The 17698-nt window shown below is 38.4% G+C and overlaps 1 protein-coding gene across 1 annotated transcript in view; it reads right to left on the bottom strand.

The window, feature by feature from the left end:
* LOC139710433 (quinone oxidoreductase-like protein 2 homolog) overlaps positions 1-17184 on the bottom strand; it is a 68509-nt gene extending 51325 nt beyond the window's left edge. The window contains exon 1 of the mRNA XM_071622348.1: positions 17135-17184. Coding sequence (XP_071478449.1) covers positions 17135-17184 — 50 coding nt within the window. The remainder of the gene's footprint in view (positions 1-17134) is intronic.
* Positions 17185-17698: the final 514 nt, after the last annotated feature.

Genomic DNA, 17698 nt, shown 5'->3' with positions numbered 1-17698 from the left:
CCAGCAGAGCCACTTCCGCCTTTCACAGCATCCCTTTAGTTACAATTCATAGCTGGAAAGACCACAAGGGAAAAAGTATAGGAAATTTTCGAATCTGCCAGAATTGTGCACGTCTCTGCTTGTCATGTTCTCCCGAACATTGCCGCAGCAAACACACCATCCTGTGTATTACACAGACCACGAATGGACGTGTCATCGAGCAAAAAATATGACGAGCCGGCGTCTAAATTTAGACATGCATGACACCCCTCTGAGATCCTTTGATGGGGGAGCCCAACCCCATCGGAGCACCTACCTCTCTGCTCCCTCCTCAAACACATTCTAGGCCCAATTAGTTATAGCTTGTGGTCTATGTGTCACCACAAACCAAAAGGCCCTTTATCCGGCGGGGACAAAAATGTGAATTAAACTGCTGGAACTTGATTCTTGTGCATTAGCATGCTTGATAAATTTGGTAAACAAGTTCTGTTTTAATGGGCTGACACAAAAGCTATTAAAACAGCCACGGAGTCACAAGCTATTTGACATTTAGAATGCTAAGTACATTTTTTGTGTGTGTGTGTTCTCCATGGCAAAACATGTCAAACAAAAGAAATATCTTACATTTTGTAGCTCCTGGTAAAGTGCTGTATTGGTTCCTGGGGCTTGATGAACACGTCACTACTGTTGTTTGGCAAAATTGCTTACAGTAAATCGGTTACTGTCTGACGCAGTAATCCCACCTTGAACATTGTCCAATATCCCATGAAATACACCTTAAAATTGCACTTCCAATTTTTTCTCCCCAAACAATTAATTTTCTTTGTTCTCTTCCCCAACAAAAATTGATTTCAAGTTTAAGACTTTCATGCTCTTACAATGAGTAGAAATATTCTAGCCAAAGGCATTTATGGCAAATTGAAATGCTCATCAGGAGAGAGAGAGAGAGAGAGAGAGCAAGTGACAAGCAAATGATAACTAAAAAAGAAAAACCTGTTAGAAATAAATCTAAATAATGGATAGGAGAAAAGGCTTTTCAACATTAGTTATATATATTTCTCAATATTTGCCATACACACTCTTTGTTTATGTACACGTTCAAGAGAATGCAAAATGAAATAATAATAGAACAGATATTACAAATACATTAAATCTAATCTTTCACTATCAAAACTCTTGGTAAACACTGGAAATAAGTAGAGCAGTCCACAGCATGCAGAGTCTGATTACACACACTCCACTTAAGATTGAAATAAATCCACATGTGTGAATTTTCTTTCACTTTCCAACCTTAAAGTCTGGAGTGGCAACCATTCTATTCCTCCTCACTGAGACAACAATAATAATAATTATTATCATCATCATCATCATTATCATCATCATCATCATCATCAACAATTATCATTTTATTTCTATCATGATGTTGTTATCATCACCACCTTCACTACCATGATTGTCATCATCATACACAATACACCAAAAATGATGGCCACATCAAAGCCTATCCCCCCCCCCCCCCCTCCTCCAAATTTAAAAGTGCATGGGATGGTACTTGGGTGGCTGATCCCTAGATTACTGGAGGGAAGAAGTCTAGCCCACAGACTGGATCCTGGGCTAGACCAATATTTGCTGGCACACTGTGCACTATGGCAACACAGGGCTTGTATTTTTAAACAACAGAAGTGTCCAACACTGCCTATTGTTTGCTCGCTTATTCTGCACTCTAGCAGAGAATTATTACCGCTTACTACTGGAAATTCGGCTGCATGGCAGCTAACTTGTCAATGTTCAAAGGACAAATCTGCCAACTCTGAGGCTTGAGATAAAAAAAGAACAAATGAAAGCAACATTTAAAGGGAAAAAAAATAAATATGAATTTCAATAACTCTCACAATCCATTATTAACAGATGTTCGTGAGTATAATAACACAAGGTAGAATAAAGTGTTTCTCTCCTGAAAATAAAAAATACAGATGTTCCTACAAAGAATAGTTGGCAGGGATGCCATTCAATCTGTAAGGGCAGCTACTTGTGCCATTTCCATTGGGCAAGGTTGTTCATTTCATAGATACAATAGAAAACTAGAGAAGCACTCTGAGAGAGCGGACAATTGTAACATTACCAATTTACACACAGTATCTGTACGACAATTATAGAGGTAAAGGGAAATCTATACCATACACTTGGTAAAAATCTGATCATCCATTGTTGAGTTATTAGGAGATTAGGCTCTTTTATGTCCTTTGTGACCCCTATGACCTATGACCTCTTGACCCTAAATTTGTTTCTTTCTTACTTTACTATGAAGTATGAACACACCCTGCAAGTTTGGTGAAAATCCAATCACTTGTTCATGAGTTATTGGGAGATTACACTTATTGTATATCCTTTATGACCCCTATGACCTTTGACCTTAACCTCTCAAATTAATTTCTTTTTCACTTCATTACAAACACATCCTGCAAGTTTAATAAAATTCAATCATCTGTTCTCAATCTTTTATGGGGGGTGGGAATCAAGCTTATTTCATGTCCTTAATCATGATCCCTATGGCCATTGACCTTTGACCCCATGACCCCCAAATTTAATAATTTCTTTCTTACCTCTTTATGAACACATCCTGCAATTTTGTGAAAATTTGTTCATTCATTCTCGAGTTGGATTTCTTGTACACAAACAGACAGACAGACAAACATATGGAATTGAAAACATAACCTCTGCTAGCTGTAGGTTTCATCTACTGGCAATAAATTTCCTTATTAAAATGAAAAGCATGGAATAGCCCAACTGCATAATGATATATAAACATAACATTTTGAATCACTGATGGGAATGATAGAGTTAAACAGAGCCCACATCTAAACTAGACTTGGAATTTGTCAAGACTGACAAATTAGGTGATCCGATTTGTTTTAATCGATGATTCGAGTCCTGATCGCAATAGGCATGACCATATAGGTTTCATCTGTGTTTAGAGACATTGGCCGTGTGATGTTTGGATTCCCATTTAGAAAAGAGAGTCAGGTCTGCCATCTTTGGTACCAAATTCGGTATACACTATAACGAAGATACAGAATGAAGTATATTTGACCATTGACCCAACTTTGCGCAGCCAAGATGGCATCTGAGCAAAAAGTGGTTATTTTGTGAAATGATTCTTGTAACATGGTCTTTGCGTGTGGAAAATACGGGAAAGATAGGACATGTATTCACCAAGATACAGGTTGAAACATTTATGACCTTTGACCCTAATTTACATACCCAAGATGGTGTCTGATCAAGTAGTTGTTATTTTATGAAATAAAGTACGTGACATGACCTAAACATGTGCAAAATATGGGCGTGATAGGGGCTGGTTTTTTTAACTTATTGCAAAGAAAGTGGCATAAAGAAAGAAATATCTCAATACATCGAAGATAAGTATAATTTCAACCAAGTTTTTTGACGTGATATCGGCGCCGTATGAAAAAATGGAGGGTATAGTCGCGATAGCCCAAAGTCTGAGCTACAACATATTAAAATCTGGGAGAAATTCACGAAAGAGTAAGTGAGCTAGTGTTCGATAAAGACCGTCATGTCAATTTTCATTTCCAGAAAAATTCCCTCCCGTAGAGATAACACGTAAACTGGTTAAATTTGACAAGGTTACATTATATCTATTTTCACGAGGTGAAGACATCATCCGATTAAAACTTTGATTGAACAAAACTTAAAGAGTATTACATTGGCTACAACATACTGAAATCTGGAAGAAATTCACCGAAGGGTAATTGAGCTAGTCGTCGATAAAGACAATCATGTCAATTTTCACATCTAGACAAATTCCCTCCCATAGAGATAACACGTCATAATGAAGATAAAGAAAGAAGTACATATGACCTTTGACCCTACTTTGCACAGACAAGATGGCGTCTGAGCAAAAAGTAGTTACTTTGTGAAATGATTCTTGTAACATGGTCTTTAAGTATGCAAAATATGGGAAAGATAAGACATGTATTCACCAAGATACAGGATGAAACATTTTTGACCTTTGACCCTAATTTACATACCCAAGAAGGTACCCGATCAAGTAGTTGTTATTTTATGAAATAATGTACGTGACATAAACTAAACATGTGCAAAATATTGGGCTGATAGAGCTTGTTTTTCTTGAGTTATTGCAAAGAAAGTTGCAGAAAGAAAGGAATATGAAAATACATGGAAGATAAGCTTTAATTTCAACCAAGTTTTTGGGCATGATGCCGACTCCGTATGAAAAAACAAAGGGCACATTTACGATAGCCCAAAGTCTCAGCTACAACATACTAAAATATGGGAGAAATTCACCGAAGCATAAGTGAGCTAGTGCTCGATAAAGATAGTCATGTCAGTTTTCATTTCCAGAAAAACTGCACTCCCATAGAGATAACACGTAAACTGGTCAAATTTAACAATGTTACTTTTAATCCCTTTTTACGAGGTGATGCCGTCATCCAATCAAATTGTTGTTATTATATATCTGAAAGACCATTTAATAAGCTACAACATATTGAAATTTGGACGAAAATCAACTAAAGAATAAGTGAGATATGCTTGAATGAACTTGAAATTTGATGACGTCATTTTGAAAATTTACTTTTTTAACTTTATTAAGAAATTTGATATATTTTAATCATTTTTCCAGCATTGCCAACCCATGAAATGACATGTACAACTCATCAGCTTTCAGAATATGTAAAAAAAATGGGGGGTCACCGTCCATCCTGACGAGTAAAATTGGATTTAAAATTGGCAGTTTTTTGGCATTGTTGCACTGTATATCGCCATTGACGCGCGCGCGGAATTTCAACTTTGACGGACCCGTATGACGTCATCTTGAGTCGGATTGACTTGAAACTTGGTAGAAATATTCCTTGACATTTCACACATCCGATCAAAGTGAAAAAACGGGAAATTTTCATTGCATATGAGCTGTGCGTGCGTATATGTGCGCGCGCGTACGCGTCCGTCCGATTTTTTCAATTTTTCAAAAAATGCTCCAAATGGTCTGAAACGTATGCAAAAAAAATTTGAGCTTGATTGGAGCATACAAATATTTCAACGCGCGCGTACGCGCACGTCTTTACGATGCGAGGAATTTTGAAAATATGGGTAGAATTCCCTTGAATTGAAATTTATGTGACGTAAATTTCATTGAGAAATTCCACTCCATTAATGAGATATGATTGAAAATGTGTTTTCATATAATGACGTCATAGTGACGTCACGGTCGACTGATCACTACGATTTTACTTGACATGTCGTCTTTGGGACATGATACACATATGGTATAAGTTTGACATTCATAGGCAATGCACTTTCTGAGCTCATCTCTACACAACTTTTGCGGAGAAATAAAGAAGAAGAAGAAGAAGAAGAAGAAGAACAAAGAATCAGTACAGATACAGAAGGTGATCCGAGAGGATTCTCGGATCACCTAATTATCCCAGAGCAGATGTGAAGAGGGAGTACATGTACCTGGCTCTCGATCAAGCCATACACCATTTGTTTCAGGCTCAAAATAGTTTGGAACTGATTCAACATCCTATTCTGTTTTCCCAGATTTTCTCTAAATTGCTATCATCAGTCAAGGTCTTAAAAGAGTCGTGTCATTCCTCAACAAATTGGAAATATCAGACACATGCATGCCAAGAACTGGAAAAAAAAATATATGCAAAAAGGTAACTTGCAGAAAATCAAATCTACTGCAATTGTAAAAAGAGGCATCTAATGACATCTAGATAAAATTTCTGTCAGAAACTACATACATGTATAGTTATACATGTGGAAGGGGAACCCAACTGAAATCATCTTTTGTAACAAGACTTTTTCATCGGGTTTGATTGATGAAATGCTACTAAACATTCATTATAATGAATACAGTCGACTGTCCTTCATTTTTCCTTGAAACGCTATTCCTCTAAATACAAGCCCATCTTGAAATTGAGAAGGGAAATTACCACTGACCACTGTAATTGGTCAGATGACATCTGCAATTGCAAGCCATATATACAGACGTCATGCAACTCGTACCGGAACAGCAGCGAAATAGCTCTGTGGAGAGACAGGTGTATTGGACGTTCCGTGCAGCGCAGCGGGTTAGCCGGGGGGACAAATTTACAACATCCCCATTACACAACCAATTGATGAGGCGATGTCATGCTATCAATATGGCTCATCTCAACAATCTGTAATTGCGGCTCTGTCTGACAACAATATCAGCTGCGGCAAAATAAACATCTCAACACAGAGAGGTTCTCTGCCATCTCAGCAGGAAAACTATACAAGAATTTGACAGTTTGCACAAACATTGCAATCTGATGTAACTGACTCAATTCACTAATTACTGATTTGTCATCAGAAATACCACGGAGAATAGGGAAACGTTTAGGATTTCAACCTTGGGGTCTGCACTAGCCACGATCAAAGTATAAAGTAAAAGAAAAAAAACTGCAATGCGTAAACAGGTAAATACGACCGCTAAACAAAATCTCTTGGCAACTGTGACAATGCATGGCAAATAGAAGTACCAAGTACACATTCATGTTCAGGAGTACAGCAGCAAATACCATATGTGTCATGAAACCATCAGTTTTAAGAACGTAGAAAATTTGAATGTCAAAAATTATTTCATCTTCTGCTATGTAGGTCAGGTGTGAATGACCTGCCATTTAATATCAATTTATAGCATAAACTATAGATACATTATAAGGTAAATTCATGCACTGCACAGAACCAACATTAATACAAGAACATGCTCCGAATCTTATTACATATGTAGGCCTTGCACGACACAAGTGATACGGAGGGTATTTAAGGTGCCAGTGTGTTTATAATGCAGTCCTGTTTAGGAGTTGACAAGCCTCCATCAAAACTTAAACTGAACACCAATTTTCTCTTCTAAGGCCCCTTGAGTATCTGACTGCTTACAAATTGGGGTTATTTCCTCCGAACAAGGATTTCTAATCCACACTAAGTAAAACTGAGAGTCTAAATTTGCTTAATGCAGAGCATGGATGTGGATTGGTGCTCGACGTCGGCCTGATTAATTCCTGCAAATTTGCTCGTTTGCACTTTTCAACCTTTTTTCGCGAGTTGACAGGAAGTACGGCCGAGCAAAAGATTCTTGATGCAAATTGCATGTGTCATGTTGAAAAGCTTCTCAAGGGCTGAAGGTTGTATTAAATCAGCGAGGATCTGAAACCCCAAAATAGACAGAGAGTATAAAACACTTGGTGCACCAGGAAATGAATCAAAGTTGCCACTCTATGTCATGTTTAACTCAAAGTTAGGTTTTTCACAACCCAGCCTATGACTGTTCATAGCATCATATCAAATGCTCTAGATACTCCTGTATACAGTCAAACTTGGGTCTCACTTAACCTGTTGAGGAAGAGCTGATTTTGCCACTGTAACAATGAAAATTTCCATGCATTTGGCGCAACCAGAAGCTAGCGCAAAAATAAAAGCACTCTAATATTTTTGCATGCTATATGTTCCAGTAATTAATGTCCTGATTCTGTGGAATTAAAAACATGCAAAATTCGTCTTACCCAGCCGAAAAATTACTCATGCAAAAATATCCGCTTTTACAGTATAATAGGCATTTCCCATAGACACCTGTCCGAGTATAGTAGGGTTTAGTCTTCAGTGGGTTAAGACATTTGCTTTCCATCCATTATATATGGATCATATTGACAGTGTAATCCAATGCTATGCCTGCCCGATGAATTCAGGAAGCATTTGGAGTTCAGTATGTTTTCCAGTATGTATGATTTGTTTGACCTCATCCTTTTTTATAAACACCATAGGGATAGCACAATTAAAAGACAGCCAGAAGTTGAAAACTTTGAATATTTAAAGAAAATAGACATTGAAGGTTAGACACAATTTACCTTGTAGGAGATTAGGCCTGCAAATATAGAAGGACAATTTCAAACACCATAGCAGCATGGCTCAGAAAAAAAACAACACTGATTTTTATCAAATCTATCTTTAAAAAAAATAACAATATGCTTTGAAATTCATACAGCAGGGGCGGCCGCACAGAAACGTTGTTAGCGCGAACAGCGCACTAACAGCACTGATAGCGACGATTTGGCCACACAGAAGCGTGCTGTTAGTCAAATTCACTAACAGCGCTGTTAGCCTAACAGCGCAAGGCTGCACAGAAGCTAACAACAGTGGTACAGTGGTGCAACTCACTAACAGTGCCAGGGGAACCGATTGTGACAATGTTAGTGAATAATTTCTTGCGTGCGCTGTAACTTCAGTTGTCTCCTTTTTTATACCATGTGGACATACCTCAAAATAGATCGACCTAGACCTAATTAAGAATGTGGTGGGTAGTGGGCGACTTAGATTTTGCTGTGAAAATTTTTCGTGAAATTCTCTTTATATTTTCCTTATATCGTTCTACGCATATCATACACTGCAGCAGTCTTCTCATCTAGTGACTTCAAAAACTTTTAAAAATTCATAACTTTTAAACCTGTTTTCTGATTTCCCCCAAACTTTCACAGATCATATCAATGTGTTCTACTAATACTGCTGCATTCACTCAACCCACATTTGTAGGTGGACTTGTCCTCTAATGGTGAAATAGGCTACATACCCATAAAAGCCAATGATGATGAACTTTATTATTACAACTACTGTAAAACGAGGGATGTTCGCGTGCATTTTAATTTCGCGAATTTCGCGAGCGCGAAGATTCGCAAAATTAAAATGCACGCGAAATTTCTTGTCTACACTATATGCATTGAACGCCAGTGGCAAATCACGAAAATTTCATGCCACGAAAAAGGCCGTCGGCTCCAATTCGCGAAAATTTCGTGCCACGAATATATGTTTTACAGTATTGTATACATAATATGTAACTAGAAATGCCGCTATGGCGACAGGTTGCCTCCATCATTATGCATGATTTTCCCAATTATAGGTATGTCTAGAGTACGTCTTGACAAAGTAAGATGGCAGTTTCACATAACTGGTAAAGAAATAAAATGACATGTTTGTCACACATGTGTTGAGTGTGTTTCTTTTCCTTGAAATGAGTTTCATTTGAACAAATGTCTAACCATCTGTGTAGCATCATTGCACAATGCTTCCTGACAGGCGTTGTGCCTTATAAAACTGTAGTAGGCCTACTCCATGTAACATTTAATCCATCAACAGTGTAGTCTGGAGCTTTTTTTTTTTTTTGGGGGGGGAGGGGGGGGGGGGCATTGGTATACAACGTTAAGATTACCGGTACGAGGTTTTGTTTTTTTTTCATGTAGGTATATTGGTGTTGTATTATATTCGTATACAAGATAGGGCCTCATCCACGTCAAGCTCCGGTTATGATGACTGTCCCCTTGGGGAATTGATTTCCTTTGTTCACACATAAACACAGTATGCCTGAACATAATTTATGTTACTTTCTTTTATACGTTATTAGAAATTGATGTTGTTTTAATATTGAGAAATTCTTGTATTGATTTTTACATTGTATGTTGTACTCTCCTTTTTTTTACACACTGTTCATCACTTTGTTTCCATTTGTTATTGTATCTGGAGAAAGGAAATGCGTAAATAAAACCAAACCACACCAAACCAAATCAACTCTCTTTGTTTTATTCTGCACCATTATGAACAATTCAAATACAGCTCTGCAGGGCCGGTGGAAGCGGGGGGGGGGGGGCTTTTTTTGCACCCGTAGGACTACATAGGGTGTCACCATTTTGGGCCCCGGTCACCCCGGAAGTGATGCTAAAAAAAAAGAAGAAAGGAATGAAACCTTTGAGCACGGCAAGGCCTTTGTTTTTGCCCTGAAGACCTTTCTTTTAGGTTTTTTTTTTTTTCCTTTCAGCAGAAGAAACCCAGAGTGGAATGAGAAAGATGTGCTGAAGACATATATTTTTTATCATTATTATTTATTTATTTATTTATTTAATTCTATTTTTTTTGCTTGTCAGCTGAAGAAACTCGGAAGTGGCACCCAATGTCCTTTTTGTTTTGTTTTGTTTTGTTTTGTTTTTGTTTTGTTTTGTTTTGTTTTTGTTAGCTCATGAAAACCCAGAATGGGCCCCTCCCCCCCCCCTCCCCCCCCCCCCCACCCACTTTTGAAAACGTGGCGCCAGCCATGCTCTCAAGAAGGCGACAATGAACGAATAAAATAATACACGTCACTCACGAAGACAACAATGCACTGCGTTGTGCTGCCGCTGCATCAACAAGATGCATCAATCTATAAATAGATCATTACGCACATTTCTGTGCGGTCATTTTGCCTGTGCTGTTAGTGGCTGATTTGTTAGTGACTTGATAGCGCTAACAAACCCCACTAACAGCATTTCTGTGCGGCTGGTACAGGAAATGAAGGTATCATATTTCAATGCTTTGTTTTGTTTAAAAGCCCAAATCAATTGTCTAAAATTTCTATAATATTACATTATTGGAAATTCTTCAAAGCTTTATACAACCCGTGTAAATAGTATTTGAAACTTTATCAAGGTAATATTATGATCATTAGTATGATTATTATTATTATTATTATTATTATTTTTATTGTTTTCATTATCATTACTATTATTACTATTATTATTGCTATTACTACCATTATTACTATTATTACTACTACTACTACTACTACTGCTACTACAAACAACTAGTACTACTACTACTATCATCATCATTACTGTAAAAACTCGATATGTGACCCTGCACCTCAAAACAAACAAAAAAGTCGCCAGACATGAATTTTTCAGTTAAGAAACATATTCTAAAAGAGCAGACTTTAAGCTTTAAAATGATGTATAAACTCAAATCAAATGGACTCTCCTAACCTATCTAAATATTGGAAAGAAAGCACAAACTCAGCAAAAGTGTGAACTGAGAAAAGAGGCTCTGAAGTACAGTGTCTATTCAAGCGCTTAATCTTTACCAAACCGTGCTGGCTGTGCGATGAATGGGACAAAAAACAGGAAGTAAACCACCAGAGTAACAACAATGAAGGGATTATCAGATTAAACTGAAATTAAGCACGCCTCATTAACACATTCTGTCCATAATTAATGCCAACTTTCAAAGCAGTAGCACTATCCTTTCAAAAGTTATTAGAGTTGAAAGTGAAGAGTGTGGGCAAGGTTTTTCAGAAATGAAAAAGGGATTCTAAAGATACACCTAATCACACTATTCTACCAAAAATGTTCGAGATAAACTGCTAAAAAAACACACTTTCCTGCCCATTTTATGATACCAAATTTTAGCATACTGTAAAATAAGACCTGCTCTTTCAGAATATATGAAAAAGTCAAGTTCGGGTAGGTTGACTCATTTCACTCATTTTCAGTCCTCACGCAAAATCAGTGTGTGCGACTTTATGTTCGTTTTGAGGTACATGGTCACATATATTCGCGGCATGAACATTTCGCGAATTGCAGCCGATGGCCTTTCTCGCAGCATGAAATTTTTGCGAATTGCAACTGGCATCTAATGCATACTGTGTAGGCAAGAATTTTCGCATGCATTTTAATTTCGCAAATGTTGGTGCTCAAGAAATTAGCAAAATTAAAATCCACGCATACATTCCTCGTTTTACAGTATCACGAATACCAATTATGATAATATTTGTTATCTATGCAGGAGAGCCTCTTCTGCATCAGCATTGCTCTTCTCAATGGTTCTGTCATTATTACTACTACAGCATTACCCACACACATCGATTGATGCTATTGGGTCAAGAAGCACATACTGAGCAATACATCTTCCCCAATGATGAATGCATTGGGCAAAATTTGAACCCATGATATTCTGTTTAGAAATCTTTGGTCTCATCAACTATACCCATGGTGCTCCCACCATAAGATGACATGGCATTGCCCCAAAAGGAGCATGTATACATCCAAGCCCAGATCTGGCACTTCGAAGCATCCAGTCCCAAAAAAAGTTCCCCTTGTGGGCGTATATAAATAGGGCAAGTAGACAACATTACACCAAACTTGGCTGATTAGTCGCTTGGCTGTTGCACTACAGCCATTTGTTCACAAAGGCGGAGCATACAAATACCCTGCAGATGATTGCTGCATCCATGGCTGTGTACATCAACCTGTACATCCTGGCTTCCTGTTTATGAATGTCACAACAGCAACCATAACAACAAAGAATTTAAAGTGAGTAAAATAAACTTTGATGGGGGGGGGGGGGGAGAGACCCTGACACTGTTGATGAATTGATAAACACTGTAAGTATTTACAATTAAACTTGGAGAAAAAAAATTTTTAAAAAAAGGAAAAAATGAATTCATATGCCATATACCATGCAGATACTCTCTGTATTTATTAACTGGCACTCTACAAACCAAAAAGACTTATTACACTGCAGCTAAATAGATTTGTTTATCATAGCTAATCGGTAGTAGTAATAAGTATGTCTCTCGGGGGTCAGTACTTTGGCTCATTTCAGTTAAACTCATTTGAAGCAAACAAATTTTAGATGATTGCCAGCAGAAGAACTGTGTTTCCTATAATGATGATAATTAAACACTATAGAGAAAAAATGGCAGAAGTATGAGAAAAAAAAAAGTGTGTTGGTTCAAGATGCTCCTAGCACTAGGTAGGAGACAGGAAAGAAAACAAAGAGAAAGGAACTAAGAATTATAGACATCATAACAAAATTTAGAATACAGGGCTATGAATCATTGTAATCCTTCAATTCTTACCGACTTCTGCCAGTATGTCATCAACATGTACTCAAAGATGTTTCCATCAGTGATGAAATCACATCTTCTTATTTTAATTTACAAACAGAGGTGGCTGTGTAATGATATGGAGTAGTCCAAAATGTCTTCAATGGTTAACTGAGCTTCAGAACTACATTGTATGCCTGTCTGAACTGAGAGCACACCTGTGTGTTTGATCTCTTAAAAAAACACACAAAGAAACAAGCAAACAAATAAAATAAAAAATCCTGTATAAACAGACTGAAAAATGTACCAATAGATTTTTGATTGACACACTGCCATTTAGCAAAACTGTTATGCTCGAATGTATCACACAAATACTGTATTTGCATCTCACCATAAACTCAACCATTGTCAGAGTAACCAATATCTATTAATAAAGCATGCTGCCCTCTAGTGACAACTGTTGCAATAGCAATGTCACTATTTTTAGCAGTGTAAACTTCACCATTATAACTGCTTGCAGTACAGCTTCAAATGGCCTCTACAATCATCTAAACTAGAATCACCTTGATCCAAGGACAATATGCTTTGCACTGATCAGAAACATACTATGTTGGCCTCATGGATTAAAACACAATAAAGTATTTTCTTTTTTCACCTATGAAGCAATTTCCTCTTTCACGGAGTAATTCCATATTTGAGAAAGTCTTTCAGCTGAAGTGGTTTTCATGGCTACAGATTAATCATAAAGAGAGAAAGAGAAAGATGACAATATTTGAATGAAATTAGAGAAAGAGATGACAAATGCAGTGTTGCAAACTTTCTTCTACAGCCAAAAATGAAACATTCTGTTCTGCCTATATATACTTTTTTCCACAATTACAATTTGAGTAATCTATGGAATTGTAATACAGTCACACTGCTTCAATATAAAGCAGAACAGTTGGAGAAATATAACATCAGTAATTATGATAACTACTGTATTTGCAAATCACTAAAACTTTTACATTTCACTGCATTTAATTCAAATGATTCTGCTATAGATTTTAAATATGAAGGGGGGCTGAGTTAGTTGCACCGTGTGAGGAAAGTCATTGCAGCCAAAGCGTGCATTAGGAGAAGTGCAGTGTATGTCTACTTCTGACCCTTTTCAGCAAATCTTGCTGCGGGGTAGAGAGTATATCTACCTGACGCAGGGATGTTTTCCAAGAGGCGTCCTAGCATGGTATGATGATGCATATCTGAAAGGTTACGCACACAGAAAATAATGCAGATGAACAGAAATGCATGATAGACTTTTAGACGCAGCATGGAAGATGGGGATAATGTGACACATTACCATGTTATTCTGAAAACATCACAGATAAGGTGAATATAAAAAAAAAACGACATCTTCATACGAATTGAATTTTAAGCAAGCTTTGATATTGTTAAAAAATGACTTTCTGAAGGCATGTTTAGATTTCAAATTCTATGAATAACCTGAAATTAGAAAAAAAAATGTATACTTCTATAAATGAAGCATGTTAATGTGGTAATATTTGTATTTGCATTGATAAACCAATTGCACTCAGATATCTAATCTTCTGTACATACAAGTGACTGCACCCAAACTTTTGACTGAATTATCTCAAGAACAGATTTATCTCTTGGCTGATATTTTCACCATCTCTCCAGCAGATTATTGGAAATAGATTGAGACAAATCAAATATCGGTGAAAAGGTAGGAAATCAGGAAAAATTGACTGATTTACCAAAATTGTAATGTCCATATTCTGTCACTTACTCAGGATTTGTTGATATGTCGGATACATTGATAAACTGGAAATGACATGAGGATGGAGTTGGTTAGTTAATATTTATCAGATTTTTATTTCCTCCAGAATTAGAATAATGATGCACATTCACTCATGAAGAAGACTTTGCGAACGACAGGCAACAGTAACTCCATTCTACTCTAAAATCACAAATCAATACCTAAATCATAGCGCTTAAAATGTGTATTTCTGACATCATTCCTACCACCAGAGCAGAGCCACAAAGTTTCCGATATCTGTATCTCAGTTCGGGAAACCCACTCACAAGGGGGGCCCCTCCTTATAAGTAACCCGTCCCCCTTATAAGTAACCCCGTCCCCCTTATAAGTAACCCCCGGGGCACCCCTTATAAGGAGTCTCCACGCTTTTTTGCAATGCAACGCGAAAATGAAAGGACTGCGGCAATTCGCTTGATTATGTCCATAAAGCTTCACAAGTTTCCTAGATACTCACGAAATTTGAGCAAAATCGGTTTGAGGCATCATATCTAAAATCATGGATTTAAATGCGATGTCAAACGACCCATGCGAATGCTGAAATGCGAGCGATTGCTGGCGTGAGTGTCGCCAGGCGCGGCGGCGCGGCAATGCTTGAGTGCAGACGTGGCGACTGAGTACTCAGTCGCCACGTCTGCACTCAAGCATTGCCGCGCCGCCGCGCCTGGCGACACTCACGCCAGCAATCGCTCGCATTTCAGCATTCGCATGGGTCGTTTGACATCGCATTTAAATCCATGATTTTAGATATGATGCCTCAAACCGATTTTGCTCAAATTTCGTGAGTAACTAGGAAACTTGTGAAGCTTTATGGACATAATCAAGCGAATTGCCGCAGTCCTTTCATTTTCGCGTTGCATTGCAAAAAAGCGTGGAGACTCCTTATAAGGGGTGCCCCGGGGGTTACTTATAAGGGGGACGGGGTTACTTATAAGGGGGACGGGTTACTTATAAGGAGGGGCCCCCCTTGTGAGTGGGTTTCCCGAACTGATCTATATTTGCTTTCGAGTAAAAATGTAGCACATTAACCTAGTGAGATCACAGTGACTGTGACAGGTGACAGTGGGACTGACATTTGAGTGGGCTAGAGTTGTTATCAGAACTGTGTGAGCACTTTAAAATAAACATGTGATGTATGGAATCCAGTAGTCTACTGTAAAACATGATATATTCGAGGCATGAAATTTTCACGAATTGGTGCTGATGACGGCCTTTAGTATTGTGGCCTGAAATTTTCGTGAATTGCCACTGGCGTTCAATGCATGTAGATGTAGTGTAGACAAGTACGGGCATGTGCATTTTAATTTCGCGAATCTTAGCGCTCGCGAAATTAAAATGCTCGCAAAATTAAAATGCACGCGAACATTCCACGTTTTATAGTATATCGACTACAGACTAGAGCATAGCCCCGGAGACCCGCCGCTCTGCGGCGGGGTCCTGGCGGCTACCCCGCAGTTTCGTTCAAGTGAGAATCACGAACAACTCCCTATTGCCACATATACGGCAACTTCACAAATAAACCATGGCTAAATGTCCATCATAAACACAGTGACAATATAAAATGAAATATACACTACCCCATTGCCTTGGTCCTTCTCACCAATTTATCTGGAAACTGAATAATTTTCCACATTTTTTAGGAGTAGGTGGTCTGCCCTAGTGGAGAGCTTTGCTGCTATTTTGAACGTGTATATCCATCAGTACGCATCTACGCATGCGTAAACAATGACGTCAACGTTACGGACGCAAAAGGATATGAATAATGCATCATCGCACGGTGAATATGCATCATGTAGCGAGTAATACAGCTGTCAATACACTGCACTGAATGCATTGTGTGCGCATGTGCAAGTGATTGTGAGTTTTAGTGAGCATCGGTGAGCTGAAGATATTTGCCTTATAAGACAGCATTTTCTGTATCATAAGCAATGAAATGCATCAAACAGTCGCCGATGTGAATCATTTAGGTTTAGTCCACCCATGTAAGTATTCCCAGTAGTTTTTGTTGAAAAATTAAGGAAATACAGCGCCGGAACGGCACCCGATTGATACAACATTAAAATATCGAGGCCAAAACGGCGCAGCCCCAACACTGTACGTTGTACGTTGGGGCTGCTGGTCGCAGTTAACTAGAGCAGTGATGTGATTATGCTTGTGTTGTGTTTATGGAATAGATCTACATTTCATTTTGTTGAACCCAACAAGCACGATACCCTAATTCAGTTTAGCTACATTTCTGCACATAACACTGGTGGAAGAGCGAGTGATCTTCATTTTTGCAACATCATGTCATAAGACAGAGTACGGAGTTGTGAAAACAAGAGTTTGATTACGCTTGTTTTGGCTATGGAGTCAGTCAAATTGCATCTATGTTCATAATCCAGCATGAATCCCTACGAATCGGACTGAGTGCAAAGTCTCTTTGCCTCGCCTCATACTATACGTAGACTAAAGCTATACCATCCCACATACAGTGGATGTGTGTGCCGCCGGGTTGCTGTAGCAGTGTTGTGTATCCGTGGCCGTGTGCCGCGGTCCACGGTGGTGGATCAGTAGCGAAATTCGTGTCGCGAGGTGGCATAACGATCGCACAGCAAGCTGCATTAAAATTTAGTGTCAAGTCATGAAGACGACATGCAGCTACAATGACTGCTTACCTAACGGCAGAACGAAGTATTGCTTCTGGAGGACATCTAAAGGCCGACATCTTTGTAAGATTTTCTGCGGGTTCAGTAACAAACCGAGTTTGTTCAGTCGGCACAGGCCGGATGATCACGATTTTCGGTCAGGTGGTACGCGTACCTGGTTGTGGTTTGTTGAATCACGTGACAGAAAGTGGGCGTGCGTTAAGCCGGTCATATGAATATTCATCAAAAAGTTTGTAGTCATAGGCAATCTCAGCGCTCGGCTTTGTTCATTGGTCAGTCAAAAGGCAGGGCAGTTGAAACGAAACTGTGTGATACGATTGCAAACAGGGGAAAATCGCTACCCAGCACTTCCTTGAGTACCATTGGTACGCTGTTTTAGGGTTCAAGGCGATAGAATCCCACAACAGCCTACCAATTTGAACATTGTTACATAATGTGTCGTGTAGTTGGCTTTAAAGGTCTTGTTTACCTTTGGGAGTAGTGATTTTAAAGATGTTCAAGATATCACTTTTGATGCATATGTGTCGGTCAGTTCTATCACAAAACATCAAACCATACAAAATTTTCTCAATA

This window comes from Diadema antillarum, unplaced genomic scaffold, assembly GCF_040938485.1.
Source record: "Diadema antillarum isolate AM-2024a unplaced genomic scaffold, OU_Dant_1.0 seq00001533_RagTag, whole genome shotgun sequence".
Classification (NCBI taxonomy): Eukaryota; Metazoa; Echinodermata; class Echinoidea; order Diadematoida; family Diadematidae; genus Diadema; species Diadema antillarum.
The sequence above is the reverse complement of the archived record's forward strand: the minus strand, read 5'-3'. Positions and strand labels throughout refer to the sequence as shown.